Here is a 25,164-nt window from a genome sequence, read left to right as displayed (position 1 = left end):
TTGAAACAAAGGGTTTCTGCCATATTCAAAAGCCATTTAAGGCAGGGGAGTGGCATCATTGTGGTTCTTCACTGACTCCCTAGCCAAAGAGACTCTTGGAAACGCCTAAGAAACAGAGAATGAACTGCGGGAAGTGCTGGACCCAGGCTAAAGGGATTTTTAGTCTGTGTGTGAAAGACCTGGGGATTTAAGCTCTAAGCAGGTGCAGCTGGCCCCTTAAGAATTTGCAGCCTGCTTGTATCATCTCTCCAGGGTGAGAATCTTCTATTCATAGCCATTCTCAGGAATCAGAGTTGCCTGACCTGCTGTGTGCAATGGAAAGAACAATACCAGATTACTTTTGGCATTCATGGAGCAGCTGCACACAGTGGACTGTCACATTTAGGCTCGGGAAACAAGCATTGAGTGGTGGGATCACATTGTTATGTAGGTCTGGGATAACAAGCTGTGTCTGCAGAACTTTTGTATGCGGAAAACCACCTTCATGGAACCATGTGTGGTGCTCGCCCCAGCCCTGCGGCACAAGGACACCAAAATGAGAGCTGCCCTCGGTAGAGAAGTGTGTGGTGATCACAGTGTGGAAGCTGGTGACTGCAGATTGCTACCACTCAGTTGCAAATCAGTTTGTAGTGGGAAAGTCCACCATTGGGGTTGCGTTAATGCATGTGTGCAGAACTATTAATTGCATCCTGCTAGGCAGGGCTGTGACTCTGCAATGTGTGTGAAATATTGGATGATTTTGCAGCAATGGGATTCCCTAACTGCGGTGGAGTGATACATGGAACACACATTCCAATTTTGGGCTCGGACCATCTTGCGATGGAGAATATCAGCAGAAAGGGGTACTTCTCTATGGTATTATGGATGCTTGTAAATTACCACCTGTGCTTTCCTTACATGAACGCGGGGTGGTCCAGGAAGGTGCATGACCCATGTATCTTCAGGGACTTTCTTTCCAGACCAGAAGAGTCCAGTGGGAGACGTTGAAATGACCATAGTGATCCTGGGAAACCCAGCCTACCCCTTACCTGCATGGCTTATGAAGGATACCTGGATAGCAGTATGGAATGGTTCAACAATAGACTGAGTAGGTGCCAAATAACGATGGAATGTGCATTGGGGAAATGAAAGGCACGCTGGCAATGCCTTTATGGCAGGTTAGATCCATATGAGGAAAACATTCCTGTAGTCATAGCAGCCTGCTGCACGCTCCATAATCTTTGTGAGGCTAAGGGTGAAAAGTTTCCCCAGGGGTTGAGTGCTGACGCAGAGTGCTTGGCTGCTGATTTTGAGCAGCCTGCTGCCAGGGCTCTAGGAGGGGCACAACGGGGAGTAATGCATGAGGGAGGCTTTGATGGAACATTCCATAATGATCTCCAGTGATCTGTAGTTCTATACAGCCATGTGCTGTGCTCTGTTACTGTCTGGTATCTTTTTTTACCTAAAACTTTTGATGGTTCTTCAATGGGGTTTGCAGTAAGCAAGTGATTACATAAGAACAGCCAGACTGAGTCAGACCAAAGGTCCATCTAGCCCAGTATCCTGTCTGCCGCCAGTAGCCAATGCCAGGTGCCCCAAAGGGGATGAACAGAACAGGTAGTCATCATCTGTCGCTCATTCCCAGCTTCTGGCAAGCAGAGGCCAGGTACACCATCCTTGCCTGGCCTGGCTAATAGCCAGTGATGGACCTGTCCTCCATGAATTTATCTAGTTCTTTTTTGAATCCTGTTATATGAACCTGTCAAGGTTCCTCCCCCACTCTGAACTTTAGGGTACAGATGTGGGGACCTGCATGGACACTTCTAAGCTTAATTACTAGCTTAGATCTGGTATCACTGCCACCATCCAGAAATTTTCAGTGTCTGGGTCACTCCCTGTCCCCCCAAAACTTTCCCCTCCCTGGGTAGCCTTGAGGGACTTCACCAATTCCCTGGTGAACACAGATCCAAACCCCTTGGATCTTAAAACAAGGAGAGATTAACCATCCCCACTCCTTCCCCCCCCACCAATCCCTGGTGAGTCCAGATCCAATCCCCCTGGATCTAAAAACAAGGACAAATCAATCGAGTATTAAGAAAAAAGGCTTTTAATTAAAGAAAAGAAAGATAAAAATCATCTCTGTAAAATCAGGATGGAAAATACTTTACAGGGTAATCAGATTCATATAGCCCAGAGGAACCCCCTCAAGCCTTAGGTTCAAAGTTACAGCAAACAGAGGTAAAATCCTCTCAGCAAAAAGGAACATTTACAAGTTGAGAAAACAAAAATAAGACTAACACGCCTTGCGTGGTTGTTACTTACAAGTTTGAAACATGAGAGACTGGTTCAGAAAGATTTGGAGAGCCTGGATTGATGTCTGGTCCCTCTTAGTCCCAAGAGCGAACAACCCCCAAAACAAAGAGCACAAACAAAAGACTTCCCCCCACCAAGATCTGAAAGTATCTTGTCCCCTTATTGGTCCTCTGGTCAGGTGTCAGCCAGGTTTACTGAGCTTCTTAACCCTTTACAGGTAAAAGAGACATTAACCCTTAACTTATCTGTTTATGACACCCACGAAAGTGGCTTTCCTCATTGAAAGTTCTGCAGCCGCTGCTTACCCCAGACATGCATGACGATGTGATCCCACCATTCAGTGCTTGTTTCCCAAGCCCAAAAGCAATGTTGCACTGTGGTCAGCACCTCTGTGAATGCCACAAGCAACTTTGTGTCGTAGCTACTATGGGTGGTGAGTTCAAGGTCAAGCTCCTCTTCACTTCCCAAAACACTTAGCGGCAGAAGAGGAAGAGATGCTCCGTGGGATAGCTACCCACCTGTCTGCTCTTCCCCACACTGCTCGGCAAAGTCCTCTTCCCTGCCCCACACAGTCTCTCTGCTGGGCATCATGGGGAGAGGACCACTCCCTGGTCTGCATCTGCTGGCACTGTGCCAGGCCCATTGGCTGCCACAAACCCCTCAGGCCCTGGCAGTGACACAAGAGTGTTGGTGTGAGTGACCTGGTGCCGGGTGAGGTTGCCCAACTGAGAAAAGCATTTGCCACAATCAGCACAGCTGTACGGCTGCTCCCTGGTATGAATGTGTTGGTGTATTTTTAGGTGCGAGCGCTGTGCAAAGCTTTTGCCGCAGACAGTGCATTGGAATGGCCGCTCCCCGGTGTGCACGGTCTGATGTTTGGTCACTGTATGGGCGCTGCTGAAGCTCTTGCCACAATTGGGACAGCTGTATGGCCGCTCCCTGGTATGCTCTCAGGTTTGAGATATACTCAAAGCCCCTTCCGCAGTCAGCACAGCTGTATGGCAAGTCCCCGGTATGTGTGCGCGCTGGTGTCTTCTCAGGTGTGTAATCTGTGCAAAGCCCTTCCCGCACTCAGCACAGTGGTGCGGCCGCTCCCCGGTGTGCGTGCGCTGATGTATTCTCAGTTTTGAGCTCTCTGCAAAGCTCTTGCCACAGTCAGCACAGTGATACCGTTGCTCCCTGGGGTGCATGCACCGATGCTGGGTCAGCTTGTTGGTACTGCTGAACTTCTTACCACAGCTGCCACAGCGGTGTGGCTGCTCCATGGTGTGTGCACGCTGGTGTTTTCTCAGCACTGACATCTGTGCAAAGCTCTTGCCGCAGTCAGCAAAGCGGTGCGGCCACAACCCTGTGTGTGCGCGCGTTGGTGTGTTGTCAGGTGTGTGAACTGTACAAAGCTCTTGCCACAGATGGTGCAGTGATACGGCCGCTCCATGGTGTGTGCGCGCTAGTGTTTTCTCAGGCTTGAGCTGTGTGCAAAGCCTTTGCCACAGTCAGCACAGCAGTATGGCCGCTCCTTAGTGTGTGTGCACGCGCTGGTGTTTTCTCAGGTGTGAAATCTGTGCAAAGTCTTTGCCACAGTCAGCACAACGATATGGCCGCTCCCCAGTGTGCGCTCGCTGGTGTATTCTCAGTTTTGAGCTCTCTGCAAAGCTCTTGCCGCAGTCAGCACAGCAGTGCGGCCGCTCCCCGGTGTGCGTGCGCTGGTGCACTTTCAGCGCTGAGAACTGTGCAAAGCCCTTGCCGCAGTCAGCACAGCAGTGTGGCCGCTCCCCTGTGTGCGTGCGCTCGTGCATTCTCAGATGTGGTATCTGTGCAAAGCCCTTGCCACAATCTTCACAGTGGTATGGCCGCTCCCCAGTGTGTGTGCGCTGGTGTGCTGTCAGGTGTCCGATCTGTGAAAAGCCCTTGCCGCACTCAGCACAGTGGTGCGGCCGCTCCCCAGTGTGCATGCGCTGATGTATTCTCAGGCTTGAGTTGTGTGCAAAGCCTTTGCCACAGTCAGCACAGCAGTATGGCTGCTCCTTAGTGTGCGCGCGCTGGTGTGTTGTCAGGTGTCCGATCTGTGAAAAGCCCTTGCCGCACTCAGCACAGTGGTGCGGCCGCTCCCCGGTGTGCGTGCGCTGATGTATTCTCAGGCTTGAGTTGTGCGCAAAGTCCTTGCCACAGTCAGCACAGCGATATGGCCGCTCCCCAGTGTGCGCTCGCTGGTGTATTCTCAGTTTTGAGCTCTCTGCAAAGCTCTTGCCACAGATGGTGCAGTGATATGGCCGCTCCCCGGTGTGCGTGCGCTGGTGCATTCTCAGCTGTGAGATCCGTGCAAAGCCCTTGCCGCAGTCAGCACAGTGGTGCGGCCGCTCCCCGGTGTGCGTGCGCTGATGTATTCTCAGGCTTGAGTTGTGTGCAAAGCCCTTGCCACAATCTTCACAGCAGTATGGCCGCTCCCCAGTGTGTGTGCGCTGGTGTGTTGTCAGCTGTCCGATCTGTGAAAAGCCCTTGCCGCACTCAGCACAGTGGTGCGGCCGCTCCCCGGTGTGCGTGCGCTGATGTATTCTCAGTTTTGAGCTCTCTGCAAAGCTCTTGCCACAGTCAGCACAGCGATATGGCCGCTCCCCAGTGTGCGCTCGCTGGTGTATTCTCAGTTTTGAGCTCTCCGCAAAGCTCTTGCCACAGATGGTGCAGTGATACGGCCGCTCCCCGGTGTGCGTGCGCTGGTGCATTCTCAGCTGTGAGATCTGTGCAAAGGCCTTGCCGCAGTCAGCACAGCAGTGCGGCCGCTCCCCGGTGTGCGTGCGCTGGTGCATTTTCAGCTGTGATAACTGTGCAAAGCTCTTGCCACAGTCAGCACAGCAGTGTGGCCGCTCCCTTGTGTGCGTGCGCTCGTGCATTCTCAGCTGTGATATCTGTGCAAAGCCCTTGCCACAATCTTCACAGTGGTATGGCCGCTCCCCAGTGTGTGCGCGCTGGTGTGTTGTCAGGTGTCCAATCTGTGAAAAGCCCTTGCCGCACTCAGCACAGTGGTGCGGCCGCTCCCTGGTGTGCGTGCGCTGGTGTGTTGTCAAGTGTCCGATCTGTGAAAAGCCCTTCCCGCACTCAGCACAGTGGTGCGGCCGCTCCCCGGTGTGCGTGCGCTGATGTATTCTCAGGCTTGAGTTGTGTGCAAAGCTCTTGCCACAGTCAGCACAGCAATACCGTTGCTCCCTGGGGTGCATGCGCCGATGCTGGTTCAGCACGGAGGGGTTGCTGAACCTCTTGCTGCCGTCAATGCGGTGGTGGGGGCGCCAGCCCCTGGGAAGTCTCTGTTGTGTAGCCACATCTGGTCTCTGGCTGAGTTTATCCGGGGGATGGACTGTGTCCTGTGCATGGATCCCCCTGTGGGCCGTGGGATCCTGCTTTCCTGCTGCACTCTCCCCACACTCAGACTGTGTCCTCGTTCCTCCCAGGATCCTGAGCCCTGCTGGAGAGAGCAGAGGCAATCCCGGTGTTAGCCACATCCTGGCGCAGCGCCGGGCTGGGGACAGGGCAAGCGGGAGCCCACTCTGGCCCCAGTGTGAGCTGCTGCCACTCCGGAACCACTTCAGGTAAGCAGTGCTGAGCCGGAACCCGCAGCCCAAACCTCTCCTGCACCCCACCCCCCAACCCCTTGCCCTGAGCCCCCCGCTGAACTCCGCACCCCTCCCATACCCCAACCCCCTGCCGAGTCCCCTGCCGCACCCCACCCCTCCTGCACCCCAACCCCCTGCCCATAGCCCCCTCCCACACTCTGCACCCCTCCCTGCACCACTGCCCTGAGCCCCCTCCCACACTATGCACCCCCTCCTGCACCTCAACCCCCTTCCCTTAGCCCCCTCATACACCCCGCACTCCCTCCCACATCCCAACTCCCTGCCCCAGACCTACATTCATGGCCCTGCATGCCATTTCCCCACCCAGATGCGGCCCTCGGGCTAAAAAGTTTGCCCATCCCTGGGTTAGACGGACACCTGTTAAGGATGATCTAGAAAGATAATACTTAGCCCTGCCTCACTTCAGGGGACTGGACTAGATGATCTACCAAGGTCCTTTCTAGGCCTACAATTTTATGATTCATAGATATCAAGGCCAGACACACTCCCTGTGACTCCGAACTTCATCTTGTCCTTACTGTGGAAAATCACAGCAGCAAAGGGGCCCTTCCACATGGCAGAGGGTATAAAAAATGCCCTGGAAACCCCTCCATTTTGTCTTCATTCCTGCTTCCAATCCGTATCTCTGGAGTAACCTCTCTACAAGTGGAGTTTTGAACAAAGGACCGAATGACCCAGCCATGCATTGGATGTAATTCCATCAAGCCTGAAACAAGCCTGAACCAAGAACTTTGCAACTGTTGTATGTATTTGATTCCATTTAACCAGTTTTAACTCTCATTTATATTTCTTTCTTTTTATGAATAAGCCTTTAGATTTCAAAGGATTGGAAACAGTGTGATTTGTGGGTGAAATCTGAATTGGATGTTGGTCTGGGGCTTGGTCCTTTGGGATCGGGAGAACCTTTTTCTTTAACTGGGGACACTGGTTTTAATAATCATTTGTTCCTATAAGGAGTGCTACTGGTGGTGATACAAAGGAACTGGGGTATCTGAGGAAACTGCTTGTATGACTTCTGGTTAACCAGGGGTGTGAAACTGAAATCCTTTCTGTTTCGCTGGTTTGATGTGCCTTAGTAGTGAAGGACCCCCAGCCTTGGGCTGTGACTGCCCTGCTCTAACCAGGTCGTCCTGAATTGATACTCTCAGTTGTGTCACCCAAGAGCACCCCTTGTTACACTTCTACGTTAAGGAGCCCTCTGCTAGCAGCTGTGTAAATCAGAAGGGACTGGATTGTTATGATTTACCTGAGGAGGGGCTCTCAGGCCCTGAGCTTTCCCCGGAGTCCTCAGCATCCCAGATCCAGAGCTCTGCCTCCCCTAGCTCGATCCGGTGGATTAAGTCTGGTGTGGAATCTGAATAGCCTGTTTTGGGGGAAATAATTCGTTTTTCACTAAAGTTTTGGGGGCAGGGAATCATTTATATGTTGGTGCAGCCCAGCACAACAGGGCCCGGATCTCAATCAAGGTGTGGCTGCGCAGCACTGGGTGCGACAAGGCCCTGACCTCGGCCAGGTGTGTTCACACAGTACCTGGCACAGCGGGACACTGCTCTCAGTCGCTGCTTCAGAGGAAAGCCCAAGAGATCCCAAGTAGAAGAATAATGATATAAACCTTCCTTAGAGGAGATTTCTTCCCATCTCCCACCAGGCAAGTTTGGTTCATACTCTGAAGCTATGGAACCTTCTCAATTTGCTTTGGGGGCTGAGTCATGTGGCACAAGGTGGCTCCATTACACAGACCTATCAGTTCTTTTGCTTAGGATGCAGCATTGTTCAACTGTACGGTTGTTAAATTTATGATGCTCATTCTTTTGGGGGAGGTATGGAGCTGTTACAAGCAGCAGGAGAGTTTTCTTCCTGCCTTATTTGTCTAGAGTTAGTTCTTGAGGCAGAGTCTGGGCTTGGATTCCTGGAAGCGGTTGTTGCTCATGTGCTGTTTGCAACCACCTCTGTTGCAGGACTGAGGTACATAATATGTTAGACTAAGATTAGATCCAGGCTCTGTAGCCCTGATTTCTCCTTTAACAGGAAACCAGCCTGAAAGGGGCTGATATTTGCCACCACATGCAGCTGAGGTATCAAGGAAACTTGTCAGAATTCATAGCTGTGAGTAAAAAGAAGGGAAATTGGTCCTTACCCAGGGAAACGAGGGCCTGGTAATTCCTCAGCATCTGGTCCCGGTACAGCTGCTTCTGTGGCTGGGATAGGAGCTCCCACTCCTCCCGGGTGAAATACAGAGCGACGTCCTCAAACGCCACCTGGAGCTGCTGGCACAAGCGTTCCACACTCAGCACCTTCCGCTCCAGCCCCCAGCCCGGAGTCTCGGCAGGGGACGCGGTTTCTAGGGGAGCCACTCCCAGGGATCCCCCTGCCCAGCACCTGTGACCCAGGGACACTCCCCCCCCCCAGCTCCCCCAGGGACCCGGGGCCCTGCTGGCCGGGGCAGGAGTCGCCCTCGGCTCCCCGCGGGGCTCTGGGCGGGGCGCTGGGAAGGGCCCGAACCCCAGGGTAGGGAACAGGCTCCGCCCCCCGCCCCGCCCCCGGCCGGAGTCCCCGCCCCCGCCCCAGGCCTGTGCTCAGCCCCGCTCCCGCCCCGGCTCCGGCTCCTCTGCCCGGCCGGGGCCGCGCTCGGGGGAAGGGGCCGCGCCCGGCTCCGCGTGTCCGCCCGGCCAGGGCCCCCCAGCCCCGGGGGGGCCCCAGCGCCGCTCCCCGGCCCCCGCGCTCCGGCTGCTGCAGCCCCCGGCCCCGGGGTCACTAGCGCGGGAGGGACCCGGGTCCCGGCCCCCCTCGGCTCGGCCCCCAGCCGGGACCAGCCAGTGCCCGGCCGGGGAGTCCCCGCCCCGCGTCCTACCTGCGCCGGCCCCGCTGCAGCCATCGCCGGGCTCGGCTCCGGCCCCGGCCGCTTCCTCCGCCCGGGCAGCGACTTCCCGCCCCGCGGCTGCTGCCTCCCCGGGGCCGCCTCTCGCCCGCTCCCCGCGCTGGGGCTGCAGCCGGGACCCGCCTGCGCACGGGCCGGGCTGGGACCCAGGGGCCGGGCTGGCCCCGCTCCGCCCCGCGCCTGCGCCTGCGCCGCCGGGGGAGGCCCCAGCGCAGGGACCTTCCGGCCCAGCCCCCCGGACGCCTGAGTCCCGAGTCCGGCCGCCGGGGGCGCTCGCGGCACCTGGAGCCCGGGCGGCCGGAGCCCGTCAGGGGGCAGCCCGGTCTCCGCTGTGCCGTGGGGGGCTGGGAGCCCGGACTCCTGGGTTCTCTCCCGGCTGTGGGAGGGGAGCGGGGACTCGTGGGTACAAGAGGGCCCCGGCCAGGCTGTGCAGCGTGTGTGTCACAGTAAGAGACGGGTCGGGCTGTGTGATGGTGCGTTGGTTACAAGGGATCACAGCGTGGGGTGTTACAGGAGACCTGTCTGTGTGTTAGAGGAGGGCTCTGGGTGTGTGTGTTTCAGGAGCTCACCCCCATGTCCCTGCCCAGCGCCATGGGGAGGGCAGGCGCCCCATACAGGTGCCGTGTTCTGGCCTCGGTGCTGGCGCTGAAGCAGCTGCCCCTGCCCCCCACTCAGCATGCCGGGCCCTGCACACCTCAGGTCCCACCCCCGCCGGGCACAGCAAATGGTGCAAGGTCAAGCACATCAGGAGCCCGCGGGATGCCGAGCGCAGCCGGCTCCTCCAGAAGCTCACCATGCTGCTGCGCTTCGCGGGGAAAGGTATGGGGGGCAGGGGAGGAAGGGGTGGATCCTGTGTGTGACACAGCCCCAGCCAGAGGGAGCACTACAGAGCCCTGCCAGCTTCCCGGTGCCCCACAAGCTCTGCCACAGCGAGGGGGCACTACAGAGTTTTCCCAGCCCCCCAGTACCTGATGGGGCCCAGGCAGAGGTTGCGGCTATGCCCTGCCATGACCACTAGCACTGCCCCTGCTGCCCCTACCCCCAGCACCCCCTAGCCTCTGTTAACCCAGGGCCAGAATCCTCCCTAGTTGCTGGAGCAGAGGATGCTGGTCTGTGGGGTAGCGTTTCTCCTTCTCATCTTTCCTCCACTGGACCTTTCCTCTGCCTCACAGCTCCCCAAAGTCTCTGCCCAGCTCTCACAGCTGTTTCGCATAAGAGGGGGGCAGCCCAGTCTCTGTGGTTCAAGCAGCCTAAGGTAACAGCTAATGGTGGCTGAAGAGGGGAAGGGCCCTGGAACAGGTAGTTTGGGGCAGGGAGTGGGTCACCAGGGCCTCAGGACTCCTGGGTCCCATCCAGGGGCAGCTCTAAGAATTTGGCCGCCCCAAGCAGGGCGGCACGCCGCAGGGGGCGCGCTGCCGGGCGCCGGTCCTGCGGCTCAGGTGGACCTCCCGCAGGCATGACTGCGGAAGGTCCGCCGGAGCCGCCTGCCGGCAAAATGCCGCCCCACGCACGCGCTTGGCGCACTGGGGTCTAGAGCCGGCCCTGGTCCCATCGCCAGCTGTGCAAGGGGGATAGTGGGTTATAGCAGGGGGGCTCAAAGTGAGGACACTTTGATTCTGTCCCTGGCTCTGGGAGGGGAGTGGATCGTGGTGGGTTAAAACAGGGGGGACTGGGAGTCAGCGCAGTTGAATGAGGGAGTGAGGCTGGGCTTGAAGTTATGGTGCTGGGCTGGACTACAGGACTCGTGGTTTCTATTCCTAGTTCTGCCACTTGGTCCCTCTCTGACCTTGGGCAAAAGCAGGTCAGTGGTTGTCAACCAGGGGTACACATACCCTGGGGGTATGCCGAGGTCTTCCAGGGAGTGCACCGTCTCGTCTAGAGACTGGCCTCGTCTTACAACAGGCTATATAAAAAGCACTCGCAAAGTCAGTACAAACTAAACTTTCATACTGACAATGACTTGTTTATACCACTCTGTATACGATGCACTGAAATAGAAGTACAATATTTTTATTGCAATTTATTTATTTTATAATTATAATGTAAAAATGAGGAAGTCAGCATTTTTTCACTACTAGTGGGCTGCGGCACTTTTGTATTTTTATGTCTGATTTTGTAAGCAAGTGGTTTTTAAGTGAGGTGAAACTTGGGCATACGCAAGAGAAAGCAGACTGCTGAAAGGGGTACAGTAGTCTGGGAAGGTTGAGAACCACTGACTTAAGTCATAGGGAATAGCCAGACTGGATCAGAGTGGAGGCTTAATTTGTTTGGTCAGTGATCTAATCTAATATAGTTCAACTAGGCACTAGACAAGCGTTTTATTTTCATTATTCTTGTAATCATTTCTGACTGTTATGCCTCATTGCTTGTACTCACTTAAAATCTCTTTGCAATTAATAAACTTAATTCATGGTTTCATCTAACCCAGTGTGTTTAAGTAAAGTGTCGGAGTAACTTTGTTTATGGAAAGGAATTGGTGTATATTATTCCCTTTAAAGGAATAACAAATTTAGCGTTTCTCAACTGCCTGGGAGAGGGTTGGACATGACAGAACATACATATCTGAGGGAAAATCTGAGTGTGCTGGAGTGACCCAGTGGGGTCAGGTGTGGAGGTAAGGACTATGGGGGAGATGGACAGAATGGGGCACCCACGGATCCTAGGAGCTAATGAGGTAACAATGATCCGAGGCAGAATGCAAGTGAGGATGCAGGAACACATAGGGGTGGAAGGCGGGAGGCAGGGACACACGGGGCTGGGAGGATGCAGGGACACATGGGGACAGAGGGCAGATGTGCCTGACTCAATTGGAGAGGCCAAGGGTGAGCCAGGGTTCAATAGGGGAGGCTCCCCAAATCGCTAACTATCCCTCTTCCCCTCTCCCTCGAAAACCACCTGTTCCATACTTCTCCCACCCACACCCAACAACTCTCAAAGTTCACTCCAGGCTCCTCCCCAGCAATCACTTCCCTCTCCCTCAGCTCCTCCATTGCCCCCTGGCTCCCCCAAGCCTTTGCACTGCTTCTGAGGGGTGCGGGAAATACATTTTGATATGGTAGTTTAAATGAATTATTACTCAAAGTTCTGTGTTAAAATGGCTAGTAAGGAATCTATTTGTGAAAAATCATTTCCTGAATTTTGTTTTGTTTGTATTGTAACAAACATAGTTGCTGATCGGTAGTTTGAAATAAATTATCAAAATAATTGAAACTAGTGTGATTACATTGTGTTATTTTGACAAATAAAATATGCAGAATTTTAAAATATGGTGTGCAGAATTTTTAATTTTTTGGGGGCATAGTATTCCCCAAAGAATAATGCAAAACTCTCTGTGAGCACCTGCCAGTCACACAGTTCATCAGGCCTCATGGTCAGTTAGGCCTTAATACATTTGGGCTGATTTATTTTAAAGATTGACACTTCACATTGGCTTATCCACACACCATCCAAATGCATCAGCTTCTTTAATAGCAAAGAAACACCTGGTTAGACAGACCTTTGTTACAGCTTAGGTACGTAGTTCTTCTTCATCACATTTCTGTTTAAAACAGACGGTATGAGCAGTTCCTGAGTCGTCTTTCAATCACACGCACTGGGCTGTCCTGCCCCACTCCCAATCCATGCTGAGACAGGACTGCAAATCCCATCTCCAATGTCACCTAAGAGTCACCCCCTGGCTAAAACCGAGGTAGGTGTGGGGGGAAGTTCCCGCCTCAGTCCCATCTGGATGGGGGGGGGGTGGAGAGGGATTGTCCCGGCTGCCTCACAGCTATATGTGTTGGGGAGAGTTTGACAGAGAGACCTGGCTGGATCCTGGCTTGATGCAGGGGGACCCTAATGGAGTAGGCTGTGACCATCTACTCTAAAATCCCCCCACCTGTCTGCTCTTCCCCACACTCAGCCAAGTCCCATTCCTTGCCCCACACAGTCTCTGCTGGGCATCATGGGGACAGGACCACTCCCTCATCTGCATCTGCTGGCACTGTGCCAGGCCCACCCGCTGCCAGAAGCCCCTCAGGCCCTGGCACTGGCAGAGGGGTGTTAGTGAGTCAACTGGTGCCAGGTGAGGTTGCCCAAGTGAGCACACCATTTGCCACAGTCAGCACACCTGTACAGCCGCTCCCCGCTGTGAATGCGCTGGTGTTCTCAGGTATTAGCTCTGTGCAAAGCTTTTTCTGCAGACAGTGCATTGGAATGGCCGTTCCCTGGTGTGTGCGCTGATGTATTCAGAGGTTTGAGCTGTGTGCAAAGCCCTTGCCGCAGTCAGCGAGCGGTCTAGCTGCTCCCCGGTGTGCATGCGCTGGAGCTGGGTCAGCTTGTTGGCATTGCTGAACCTGTTACCACAGTTGGCACAGCAGTACAGCGGCTCCCCGGTGTGTGTGCGCGCTGATGTCTGGTCAGCGTACTGGCACTGCTGAAGCTTTTCTTGCAATCGTCACAGTGGTACGGCCGCTCCCCTGTGTGCGTGCGCTGGTGTATCCTCAGGGTTGAGCTCTGGGCAAAGCCCTTGCCACAGTCGGTGCAGCAGTGCGGGCGCTCCCCGGTGTGCGTGCGCTGGTGTAGTTTCAGGGTTGAGCTCTGGGCAAAGCCCTTGCCACAGTCAGCACAGCGATATGGCCGCTCCCCAGTGTGCGTGCGCTGGTGTATTCTCAGCTTTGATCTCTCTGCAAAGCTCTTGCCACAGTCGGTGCAGCGGTGCGGCCGCTCCCTGGTGTGCGTACGCTGATGTGCTCTCAGGCTTGAGCTCACTGCAAAGCTCTTGCCACAGTCGGTGCAGTGGTGTGGCCGCTCCCCGGTGTGCGTGCGCTGGTGTATTCTCAACTTTGATCTCTCTGCAAAGCTCTTGCCACAGTCGGTGCAGCGGTATGGCCGCTCCCCAGTGTGCGTGCGCTGATGTTTTCTCAGCTTTGAACTCCCCGCAAAGCTCTTGCCACATTCAGTGCAGCGGTACGGCTGCTCCTCACTGTGTGCGCGCTGGTGTTTTCTCAGGGATGAGCTCTGTGCAAAACACTCATCGCAATCAGTACAACGGTGCAGCCGCTTCCCGGTGTGTGTGTGCTGGTGCATTCTCAGGTATGTGCTCCGTGCAAAGCCCTTGCCACAGTGAGCACAGAGGTACGGCCGCTCCCCAGTGTGTGTGCGCTGGTGTATTCTCAGTATTGAGCTCTGTGCAAAGCTCTTGCCACAGTAATTGCAGCGGTACGGCAGCTCCCCGGTGTGTGTGCGCCGGTGTCGTCTCAGTATTGAGCTCGTTGAAAAGCTCTTGCCACAGTCGGTGCAGAGATACGGCCGCTCCCCGGTGTGTGTGCGCTGGTGTATTCTAAGCGTTGAGCTCTCTGCAAAGCTCTTGCCGCAGTCGGTGCAGCAATGCGGCCGCTCCCCGGTGTGCGTGCGCTGATGTATTCTCAGGCTTGAGCTCTGCGCAAAGCCCTTGCCACAGTCGGTACAGTTGTATGGCAGTTCCCCAGTGTGCGTGCGCTGGTGTCTTTTCAGGTGTGCAAACTGTGCAAAGCCCTTGCCACAGTAAGCACAGCGGTGCGGCCGCTCCCCGGTGTGCGCGTGCTGGTGTGTTCTCAGGGTTGACCTCTCTGCAAAGCCCTTTCCGCAATCAGTGCAGCAATACGGCCGCTCCCCGGTGTGCGTGCGCTGATGTGTTCTCAGGGCTGAGCTCTTTGCAAAGCTCTTGCCACAGTCAGTGCAGCAGTACGGCCGCTCCCTGGTGTGCACGCACTGGTGCTGGGTCAGTGCGGAGGGGTTGCTGAACCTCTTGCTGCAGTCGATGCAGCGATGGGGACACAGGCCCATGGGGAGTGTCTGGTGTGTAGCCACATCTGGTCTCTGGCTGAGTTTACCCCAGGGATGGACTGCGTCCTGTGCATGGATCCCTCTGTTGGCCATGGGATCCTGCTTTCCTGCCGTGCTCTCCCCACACTCAGACTGTGTCCTCATTCCCCCCAGGATCCCGAGCCCTGCTGGAGAGAGCAGAGGCAATCCTGGTGTTAGCTCACGGTTAGGGCTACAGATTTGTCATGGATGACTGTTTTTCGGATGGATGCCTACCCTGCAATGGCGGCTCCTGTCCCACAGGTCAGGACCCAACGCCTCACTCCGGGCACTGAGACCTGGCCTGCGGGGTTACAGTGCCACTTAGATTTGCCCCCGTCCCAAGTCATGACGGTGAGGGAGGCGGGTCAAATTTCCATGAATGGCCTTGCCCCCCAGATCCCCTCTACCCCAACCTCTCTGCACCAGGCCGGGGTTAGGGTTGCAGTGCTGGCAGAAGGGTGCTTCTTTCGGTAGCAAGTTCCCCCTGGGCAGGGCGAGGAGGGGGACAGGTGCTGGAAGTACACTCAGCCAGTCAGCTAGCTGTAAAAACCCTTAGTAGCTGTTCTCTTTGCTTTATCTGGTTTTGTTTTCAAACTGATTTTGTGTTTATTTCAGTCAGAGGGGTTTATTTCCATGGTGCTGGTTCTTCACTTTCTCCTGTTTTATAGCATGAGGCCTGTTCCCCCTTTTTTTTTTTTTTTGGCTGTTATAATTATAATGGTTTGAAACTAGTTCAGTTAAGGGGCTACAATCCCTTCATGTGGATGCAGCGAGACCGGTTTAAAGCTGCTTAGAACACTGTAGCTTATTCCTGTGGGGGAGTGAGTCCTTTTCTAGGAATTCCTTTTGAAGAAATCATTTACTCTCGGCCTGAGGTTTCAGTCTTTGTGCAAAACTAAAACTAAACTAAAATCCTCAAGAAGGTGAGGGTTTTGGGGGTGCGTGTGAAGGATTTGAGGGGATGAGCAGTCACTCAGGGTTTGCGCGATGTAACCTGGAAAACACGTCTGTATTGAGTCACAACCCGATCCCTGGCACTGCTGAGCTGGAAGGGGTGAATGGTGCCACCCAGCCTTTGGTCTGTGGACAGTCACAGGCACGTTAGGGCTGAGGGCTGTGCTAAGCACTGACACTGAAGCAATGTAAGTGACAAAGGTTTCATGCTACAAAGAGGAGGAGGAGGAGAGGGGCTATGACAAAGGCCATCCCACCACCCTCTCTCTCACACCCAGCCCCTACACCAGGGTACTCGAAGACACGGCCCGCAGGACGATTTAATCTGGTCCCCAAATGTGTCCACTCCCCCCACAGCAGCTGCCTGGCATGCTGGGCAATTTTAGATTACAGCGAAACGCTGCAAGTGCTAGAGATCTGCTCTACACAATGGCATCCTCTGCATGGCATCACCTTACATTAGTCATATGTGACTGATCCTACCCTGTGTTATTCCCAGCTTTTTCCTGGCTTGCTGGGGACAGGTTTCTCCAGTCTGAGAGGTCATGTGTGAAGTGAAGTGGCAGAGAGGGGGTGGGGTGGGAACCTGGAGAGGACAGCGCCTTCTCTGCCAAGGGCCAGTGACTCGGGGATGCTCTTGCAGGGGGCAGAGGCATGAAAAGCCATCTGAAAAGTCTCTAGGGTGCCTCCAACCTTGGTATGATTTTCTGAGGTGTGGGAAGCCTAGCAGGTGTTGTGGTCTATGGCCGGACAGGCTTGTCTTTCTACCCAGGTACTTGTTTGTCTCCTCAGAGTGAGGTATGGGGATACGGGGCTCAGGAGAGCTCTGAGTGAATGTCTCTGAAACTTCCCCAGCAGCTAACACACAGACTGACTCTGTGTATCATATCACTCACACACACACACACAGTCTCTGGCTCTTTCACACTCACCTCCGAACACACACTTGTTGTATTATTGTTACTTCTTGGTACTTCCTATAATGCACACATATTCTCCGCAATTTTACTCTTCTGAAGTGCGTTACTTTAGAGATTTGACTGGTCTATGCATTTCATGATTTTTATTTCTCTTGCACTTAAATTTAATTAAAATTTAATTAGTGAGTTCTAAAATACCTAACCTCTCCTGGCTGGAGTAATTATCCCTATGGTAACTTTTAATATCTAGGCACATACCTCGCACATAACAAAATTTATTCTGCAGATGGATGGAAAAAATGAGAGGGAACATTGCTCACAGCCCCAGTGCCCTTTCCATTAAACAGCTGGGGAAACTGAGGCATGTAGTGATTCGCTTCTAGAACTGAAGTGAGATCTTCCGCATCCTACTGCACTGTCCTACCCACTAGATAAATGAGGCCCCCAAAAACTTCCCCCACCATGGAGATCTCTCTTGTTCCCTCAGCACCCCTCAAATCTCCCACCCCACCACTGTCCCATATCACAATTCCACCCCCCTTCCCATTTCATCACAGCCCCATCTCCGATCCATTTCTTCGTCGTGGTTTGGAGGCCCCATCATATGTAGGTCTCATCCTAGGTCAGGGGTTACCAATGCATAGAAAAAATAGGAAGTATTATAAGAGCCCCTCTGGTTTACCTAGAAGATTTTCAATGACCTGAAATTCAAAAAAGAGTCGTACAAGAAATAGAAAGGCCAAGGCAAAAAACAAAACTGAACTAGCGAAGTAAAGGGAAAAAACAAAGCATTTTACAAATACATGGGAAAACAGAGGAAAACAAGGACAGGGTAGGTCCATTACTAAATGAGGAGAAAAAGACAAGAAGGGGAAATGCATCAATGGCTGAACTGGTAAATGCCTCTTTTGTTTCAGTTTCTGCCAAAAAGTTAGCAGTGATCGGTCAACTAACAAAGTGAACATCGGTGTCAATGGGGTAGGATCTGAGGCTGAAATAGGAAAAGAAAGAGTTATGAATTACCTAGACAAAATAGATGTTTTCAAGTCGGCAGGGCCTGATGAAATACATCCTAGAATACTTAAGTAACTGGATGAAGAGCTCTCTGAGCCATTAGCGATTATCTCAGAACTCGTGGAGGATAGTAGAGGGACCCAAGGACGGGAAAAGGGCAGCTATAGACAGGGGGAAAAGGAGGACCAAGGGAATTACAGCCCAGCCCGCTTAACTTCAGTGCCTGGAAAGATAATAGAGGAAGTAATTTAACGTTCTATTTGTAAGCACCTAGAAGGAAATAAAGTAATAAGTAAGAGTCAATATGGATTTGTCAAGAGCAAATTTTGTGAAACCAGCCTAATATCCTTCTTTGACAGGTAACAAGCCTTGTGGATAGGGGAGAAGCAGTAGATGTCACATATCTTGACTTTATTAAAGCTTTTGATACTGTCTTACATGACCATCTCACAAACAAAGTAGAGCAATATAGGCTAGGCAAGGCTACTAAAGGTGGTTGCACAACTCAGAGTATTATGGTTCACAAACAAGATGAAAGGGCACATTGAGTGGGATCGTGCAGGGATCTGTCCTGGGTCTGGTTCTATTCAGTATCTTCATAAATGATTTGGACAGTGGCACAGAGAATACACTCATAGTGTTTACAAATGATTCCAAGAGAGGCGTGGTTGCAAGTGCTTTAAAAACAGGATTAAAATTCAAAAGGATCTTGACAAACTGGAGAAATAGCGTGAATAGAAAAGGAAAAAATTCTAAAAGATCGTATTCAAAGTACTACATTTAGGTAGGAATAATCAATCACACAAATACAGAATGAGAAGTGACTGCCTAGGAAGGAGTACTGCAGAAAAGGAACAAGCAGTTATAGTGGATCACAAATTAACTATGAGTTGAACAGTGGAATATAGTTGGGGGAAAAAGCAAATATCGTTCTGGGATGTATTAGCAGGAATGTTTTAAGCAAGATGCGAGAAGTACCGTATATACTTGTTCATTAGCCCGTTCGTTTATAAGCCGACCCCCCCAAGATGGTTAGGTAAAAATAGCAAAAACTGTATGACCCTTTCATAAGCCGACCCTATATTTCAGGGATTGGCAAACTTTGGCTCCCAGCCCGTCAGGGTAAGCCGCTAGCGGGTTGGGACGTTTTCTTTACTTGGAGCGTCTGCAGACACAGAGCCCCTCAGCTCCCAATGTCCGCGGTTTGCCGTTCCCAGCCAATGGGAGCTGTGGGAAGTGGTGCCTTGACCGGTTGGGAGCCAAAGTTTGCTGACCCCTGCTATATTTTAAAAGCTGTCATCACAAGAAACAAAAGTTTTGCTAGAATTATTTTAATGTAATCTAATGAAAAACCTGTTGTTGTTATAATAACTGAACAAATACGTATTCACCTTCAAAATTACAGTCACTATTTAAAATCAGTAAATGGATATTTAAAACAAGTAACTTAGACCAATATGAGACTTTAAAAGTCTTAAAATCCTTCGAAGTCTGAATTAGTCTCTGATTCACCAAGCAGTTCATTTAACTCGGCTTCAGTCACAGCTGCACCTGCATTGTCATCGTAGATGTTGGCAGTGTCGTCTTCAGACTCAGATTCCTTCTCATCATCAGCCTCTGTTGTGTCATCATCAAATATGGCATCATCTTCTGACCCGTTGAGTGCATTGCTGATACAGCATTTCCGAAATGATTTTTCTACCATCTCCGAGGGAATGGACACCCACGCGTCCTTGATCCACTGGGCGACCAGATTGATTTCGGGCTTCATAAGATTCCCGCCTTTTGTCAACTTCGCCATGCCTGAGCACATCCATTCAGACCACATTTTGCGTAGCCTGTTTTTAAAGGGTTTGTTCAGGCAGACATCAAGCGGTTGTAGAACTGAAGTTAAGCCTCCAGGTATTACAGCCAAAGTCGTTTGCATATTTTTGGCCACATTTTTCACCTCATCCATCTTGTGTGCCCTGAACGTGTCCCAAACGAGCATAGCAGGTTTCTTGCAAAGTGCTCCTGGTCTCTTATTCCACACTTTTTCCAGCCATTCAATAGTCCCACTTTCATCCATCCATCCCTTTTCGTGTGCACGTACGATGACACCAGCAGGAAATTTCATGTTTTTAGGCAAGGTTTTTCTTTTAAAAATAACAACAGGAGGCAGCTTTGATCCATTTGCCAAACATGATAAAACCACCGTAAAATAGATTTTTTCATGGCCAGTGGTTTTAATTAAAACTGTTTTTTCACCAACACCGGTTACCGTTCTGTTGCTCAGGAGATCGAATGTCATTGGTGTTTCGTCCATATTTCCTATTTGTGACAGTTCAAATGCATATTCCTTTCGATATTTTATAATAAACCTTTGGAAAGATTCGATTTTATCTTCCAGATCTCTCGGCAGCTTTTGCGCTATCTTAGTTCGCTGACAAAGACAGAGACCATGACGGTTCATGAAGCGAGTACACCAACCCGCTGATGCGACAAACATTGACGGCTTTACTGACTTGTATTTGTCGTCTTTCGACATTTGCAGAGCACGCAGACGAATTCCAGTTCTAGTGACAATGTACCCATTTTGCTGACATTCAACAATCCAATTATTGAGATCTTTCTCTAGCTCAGGAAATGAAGCGCACCTCGTTGGACATTTTTTCTTGCTTCTTGGCATGTCTTTTAGTGTTGTTTTATTTTTTCGCCATTCTCTTACTTGCTTCTCATTGATACAGAATTCACGAGCAGCGGCGCAATTATTGTTTGCTTCTGCATATTCAACAACTTTAAGTTTGAACGCTGCGTGATAAGCAGACCTTTTTCTTTTGATTTCACCGTTGTTCATTTTAAATACTAGTATGAAAATAGATTATTATTATTATTATAGTTATAGATTTTGTAGGACTTTATATAGGAATGTCACCTGCTTTATCAAATTATTATTGTTCTTTGTCTATTTCAAAGGAGCCCTGTAGATTGCCATGTCTGTGGCGATAACAGGCTATTTCAATTTTATTAGAGATTCCATCGATTCTGCACGTTATATTTTCATACTGGCTCGAGAATTATGAGGTCCATTGGTAGAAATGCATGAAGAGATCAAATTACACAGTAGCGGACTGACGCCAGTGCTATAGTACTATTATTCATTGTATTTCTCTGATTGGCTTGTAAGGCGTAGCATTTTGTGAAATGCGTGGGTCAAATGTCATGCAGATCTGCAGCACTGCTCTTTTAGTATTCCTTTCAAGCCAATCTAGTCCACTAAACAAAGCCTTTGCAACTTTAAAAGGCTGCAGTATTGACATCAATAAATGGGTCGGCAAACTTTGGCTCCCGGCCTGTCAGGGTAAGCCACTGGCGGGTCGTTTTGTTTACTTGGGAGCGTCTGCAGGCATGGAGCCCCTCAGCTTCCTGTGGCCGTGGTTCCCCGTTCCCAACCAATGGGAGCTACGGGAAGTGGCACAACTCCCATTGGCTAGGAACGGTGAACCGTGGTCACAGGGAGCTGAGGGGCTCCATGCCTGCAGATGCTCCAGGTAAACAAAACGCAATGTATTATATATTCAATTCAATGATTCCGTAGAGTTTAAAATCATCAAATTTTGGTGTAGACCCATTTATAAGCCGACCTCCGCTCTTTGATGCGTCACTTTTTTACCAAAAATATTCAGCTTATGAACAAGTATATACGGTAATTCTTCCACACTATTCAGGGCTCATAAGGCCTCAACTGGAGTAACTGTGTCCAGTTCTGGGCCCGACACTTCAGGAAGGATGTAGACCAATTGGGGAGACTCAGAGGAGAGCAGCAATACTGATTAAATGTCTAGAAAACAAGACCTATGAAGAAAGTGAAAACATTGGGTTTGTTTAGTCTGGAGAAGGAGGGGAGGGAAGAACCCTTGACAACAGTCCTCCCAAAGTGGAGGGTGATAAATTGTTCTCCTTATCCACTGAGAACAGGAGAAAATTTAATAGGATTCAATTGCAGCAAGGGAGATTTAGGTTACAGATTAGGAAAAACTTCCAAACTCTGAGGGTAGTTAAGCACTGGAACAAAATTACCTGGGAGGTTGTGGAATCTCCATCATGGGAGGTTTCTAAGAACAGGTTAAACAGACACCTGTCAAGGATGGACTAGGTAATACTTAGTCCTGTCTCAGTGCAGGGGACTAGACTAGATGACCTACCTTGGTCTCTTCTAGTCCCACATGTCTATGATTTCCACGATTCAAAGATGTCAAGGCCAGACAGGCTCATTGTGCCCATTCAGTCTGGCTTCCTGCCTATCCCAGCCAGAGAATCTCCCCAGCGATTCCTGCCTCTGGCCCAGGAACTCCTGGCTCGGTTAGAGCGGGGCTTTGAGAGAGAGTCGCCCCATCTCCACCGACAGACTCCCGGTGAGGGAGAATCCATTGCATCCTGAGGGGAGCTCTCCTAGTGGTTCATTCCCCTCCCAGATAAACACTGGCCCCTAATTCCCAGCTTCAATTTGTCTCTCTTCAGCTCCTAGCCAATGGAACTCACTCTGCCTTTGCCTTCCACATCAAGGAGCGCTCCGCTAGCAAGTGTGTAAATCAGAAGGGATCAGATTATGACGACTCACCTGAGGGGGGGCTCTCAGACCCAGAGTTTACCCTGGAGCCCTCGGCATCCCGGATCCAGAGCTCTGCCTCCCCTATCTCGATCCGATGGATTAAGTCCGGTTTGGAACCTGAAGAGCCTGTTTGGAGGGGAATGTTTTATTACTAAAGTTTGGGGGGCAGGGACTCATTTATATGTTGGTGCAGCCCAGCACAACAGGGCCCTGACCTCGGTCATGTTTTTGCATGCACCTAGCATGACGGGACACTGCTGTCAGTTGCTGCTTCAGAGGAAAGCGCAAGAGATCTCAAGCAGGAGAATAAAGAAATAAACCATCCTTAGATGAGATTTCTTCCCATCTCTCATCAGGCAAGTTCAGTTTGTACTCCGAATCGGCAACATCTACACCCCTTCTCACTTTGCAGTGGGGGCAGAGTTTAAAGCCTTGCTGGGGTAACTCTAGATGTTCCATAGAAATATCCCATTCTGCTAACACCTTGGCCTCTATGCTAACTTGTGGCACCACATTCCATAGGAGAAGTGTGACACATGAATTTCCTTTAACCCACAGAAAAACCAGTGAACACCCATTAGTCTCAGATTAAGAGAGAAGGTGAATAGAAAATCCACAATCACCATCTTTCTGGTCATTATTTCACTTACTCAACTATCTCCTGAAACATTTATCACAGGGAAGACTTTGGAAGAAGGGAACATTGGTCCTTTGCCATCTTATAGCTGTTGAAACGTTTCGGGCATGTCATTAAGGCTCATTGGCCACAACGTGTCATGGCAGGTGTCACCAGGTGGCGCCGGTACACAGACATTCCAGTTCATTTGCATTGTTCAACTGTACAGTTGTTAAATTTACTATGTTCATTCTTTGCGGGGAGGTGGGGAGCTGTTGCAGCAGCATTTTTTCCCTGCCTTATTTGTCTAACTAGAGTCATTTCCTGAGGCAGAGTTGCTGCCCTCAACGTCTGGCTGGGATTCCTGGAAAAGATTGTTGCTCCCGGACTGTTTGCTAACATCACTAATGTGCCATGACTGAGGTAGGAAACGCAAATAAACAAATTACACTAAGGCCTGGTCTACACTGGCAATTTAAAGAACTGCATCTTTCTCGCTCAAGGTGTGAAAAAACACCCCACTGAGCACAGCAAGTTTCAGCGCTGTAAACCACCAGTGTAAACAGTGCACCAGCGCTGGTAGCTATGCCTTATGGAGAGAGATTTTTCAGAGCGTTTTTTTAGAGCGGCCGTGCTTTAGCGTTGCCAGTGTAGACTAGCCCAAAGATTAGCCCCAGGCTCTGTAGCCCTGAGTTCACCTCCAACAGGGAGCTGACCTGAAAGCAGCTGGCATTTGCCACCACTCAGTGATTGGCTGCCATGTGCCACCCTAAGCCTCGAGGGAACCCAAATATTTTATACATGTGAATAAATGAAGGGAAATCAGTCCTTACCCAGGGAAATGACGGTCCAGTAATTCCTCAGCATCTGGTCCCGGTACAGCTGCTTCTCTGGCTGGGATAGGAGCTCCCACTCCTCCCGGGTGAAATACAGAGCGACGTCCTCAAACGCCACCTGGAGCTGCTGGCACAAGCGTTCCACACTCAGCACCTTCCGCTCCAGCCCCCAGCCCGGAGTCTCGGCAGGGGACGCGGTTTCTAGGGGTGCGACTCCCAGGGACCCCCCCGCCCAGCACCTGTGACCCAGGGACACTCCCCCCCCCAGCTCCCCCAGGGACCCGGGGCCCTGCTGGCCGGGGCAGGAGTCGCCCTCGGCTCCCCACGGGGCTCTGGGCGGGGCGCTGGGAAGGGCCCGAACCCCAGGGCAGGGAACAGGCTCCGCCCCCCGCTCCGCCCCCGGCCGGAGTCCCCGCCCCCGCCCCAGGCCTGTGCTCAGCCCCGCTCCCGCCCCGGCTCCTCTGCCCGGCCGGGGCCGCGCTCGGGGGAAGGGGCCGCGCCCGGCTCCGCGTGTCCGCCCGGCCAGGGCCCCCCAGCCCCGGGGTCACTAGCGCGGGAGGGACCCGGGTCCCGGCCCCCCTCGGCTCGGCCCCCAGCCGGGACCAGCCAGTGCCCGGCCGGGGAGTCCCCGCCCCGCGTCCTACCTGCGCCGGCCCCGCTGCAGCCATCGCCGGGCTCGGCTCCGGCCCCGGCCGCTTCCTCCGCCCGGGCAGCGACTTCCCGCCCCGCGGCTGCTGCCTCCCCGGGGCCGCCTCTCGCCCGCTCCCCGCGCTGGGGCTGCAGCCGGGACCCGCCTGCGCACGGGCCGGGCTGGGACCCAGGGGGCCGGGCAGGCCCCGCCCCGCGCCGCCCCGCGCCGCCCCGCCCCGCGCCTGCGCCTGCGCCGCCGGCTCCAGCAGCCGGGGGAGGCCCCAGCGAAGGGACCTTCCGGCCCAGCCCCCGCTCGCGTCACCTCGCGCCCGGGCGGGAGGAGCCCGTAAGGGGGCAGCCTGGTCCCCGCTGTGCCGGGCGGGGGGAGCCGGAAGCCCGGACTCCTGGGTTCTCTCCCGGCTCTGGGAGGGGAGCGGGGACACGTGGGTACAAGAGGGCTCAGGCCAGGCTGTGCAGCGTGTGTCAGTGTCACAGTAACACTGTGTGGTGTGTTTGTTGCTAGGCTGTGTGATGTTGGGGTGTGTGTGTTACTAGGGATCACACCCCAGGCTGTGTACGGTGTGCAGGTAAGCGTGTTGTAGGAAGGCTGTGTGATGTGAGTGTTTTACAGATCCCAGCCTGGCTGTGTAGTGTGCGTGTGTTACAGGAGTTAACCCCTGGCTGGAATGTGCATGTGTTTCAGGAGCTGTGTGTATGTGTGTGTTACAGGAGCTCAGTCACACCTGGCTGTAGTGTGTGCTACATGTGTGTTTCAGGAGGGCTGCACAGTGTGTGCATGAGATTGTGTTATGTGTATGTTACAGGCTTTCTCACCCATCTGTATAACGTAGTGTATGTCTGTTTCAGAAGCTTACACCCATGTCCCTGCCCAGCGCCATGGAGACAGTAGCTGCCCCATACAGATGCCGTGTTCTGGCCTCAGTGCTGGCGCTGAAGGAGCTGGGGCCCAGCCTGTCTGCT

The 25,164-nt window shown here is 52.6% G+C and overlaps 1 protein-coding gene across 1 annotated transcript; it reads right to left on the bottom strand.

Moving 5' to 3' along the window:
* Positions 1–2,584: 2,584 nt before the first annotated feature.
* LOC123368300 (zinc finger protein 420-like) lies at positions 2,585–24,378 on the bottom strand. Its single transcript, XM_045012985.1, has 4 exons — positions 24,198–24,378; positions 23,551–23,680; positions 22,111–22,227; positions 2,585–5,749 (listed from the first exon to the last, which is right to left on the bottom strand). The coding sequence occupies exons 1-4, from the start codon at positions 24,219–24,221 to the stop codon at positions 3,810–3,812; spliced, it is 2,211 nt and encodes a 736-aa protein (XP_044868920.1). The 5' UTR covers positions 24,222–24,378; the 3' UTR covers positions 2,585–3,809.
* Between the last annotated feature and the right edge of the window lie 786 nt (positions 24,379–25,164).

Source organism: Mauremys mutica, chromosome 4 (genome assembly GCF_020497125.1).
Source record: "Mauremys mutica isolate MM-2020 ecotype Southern chromosome 4, ASM2049712v1, whole genome shotgun sequence".
Classification (NCBI taxonomy): domain Eukaryota; kingdom Metazoa; phylum Chordata; order Testudines; family Geoemydidae; genus Mauremys; species Mauremys mutica.
The sequence above is the reverse complement of the archived record's forward strand: the minus strand, read 5'-3'. Positions and strand labels throughout refer to the sequence as shown.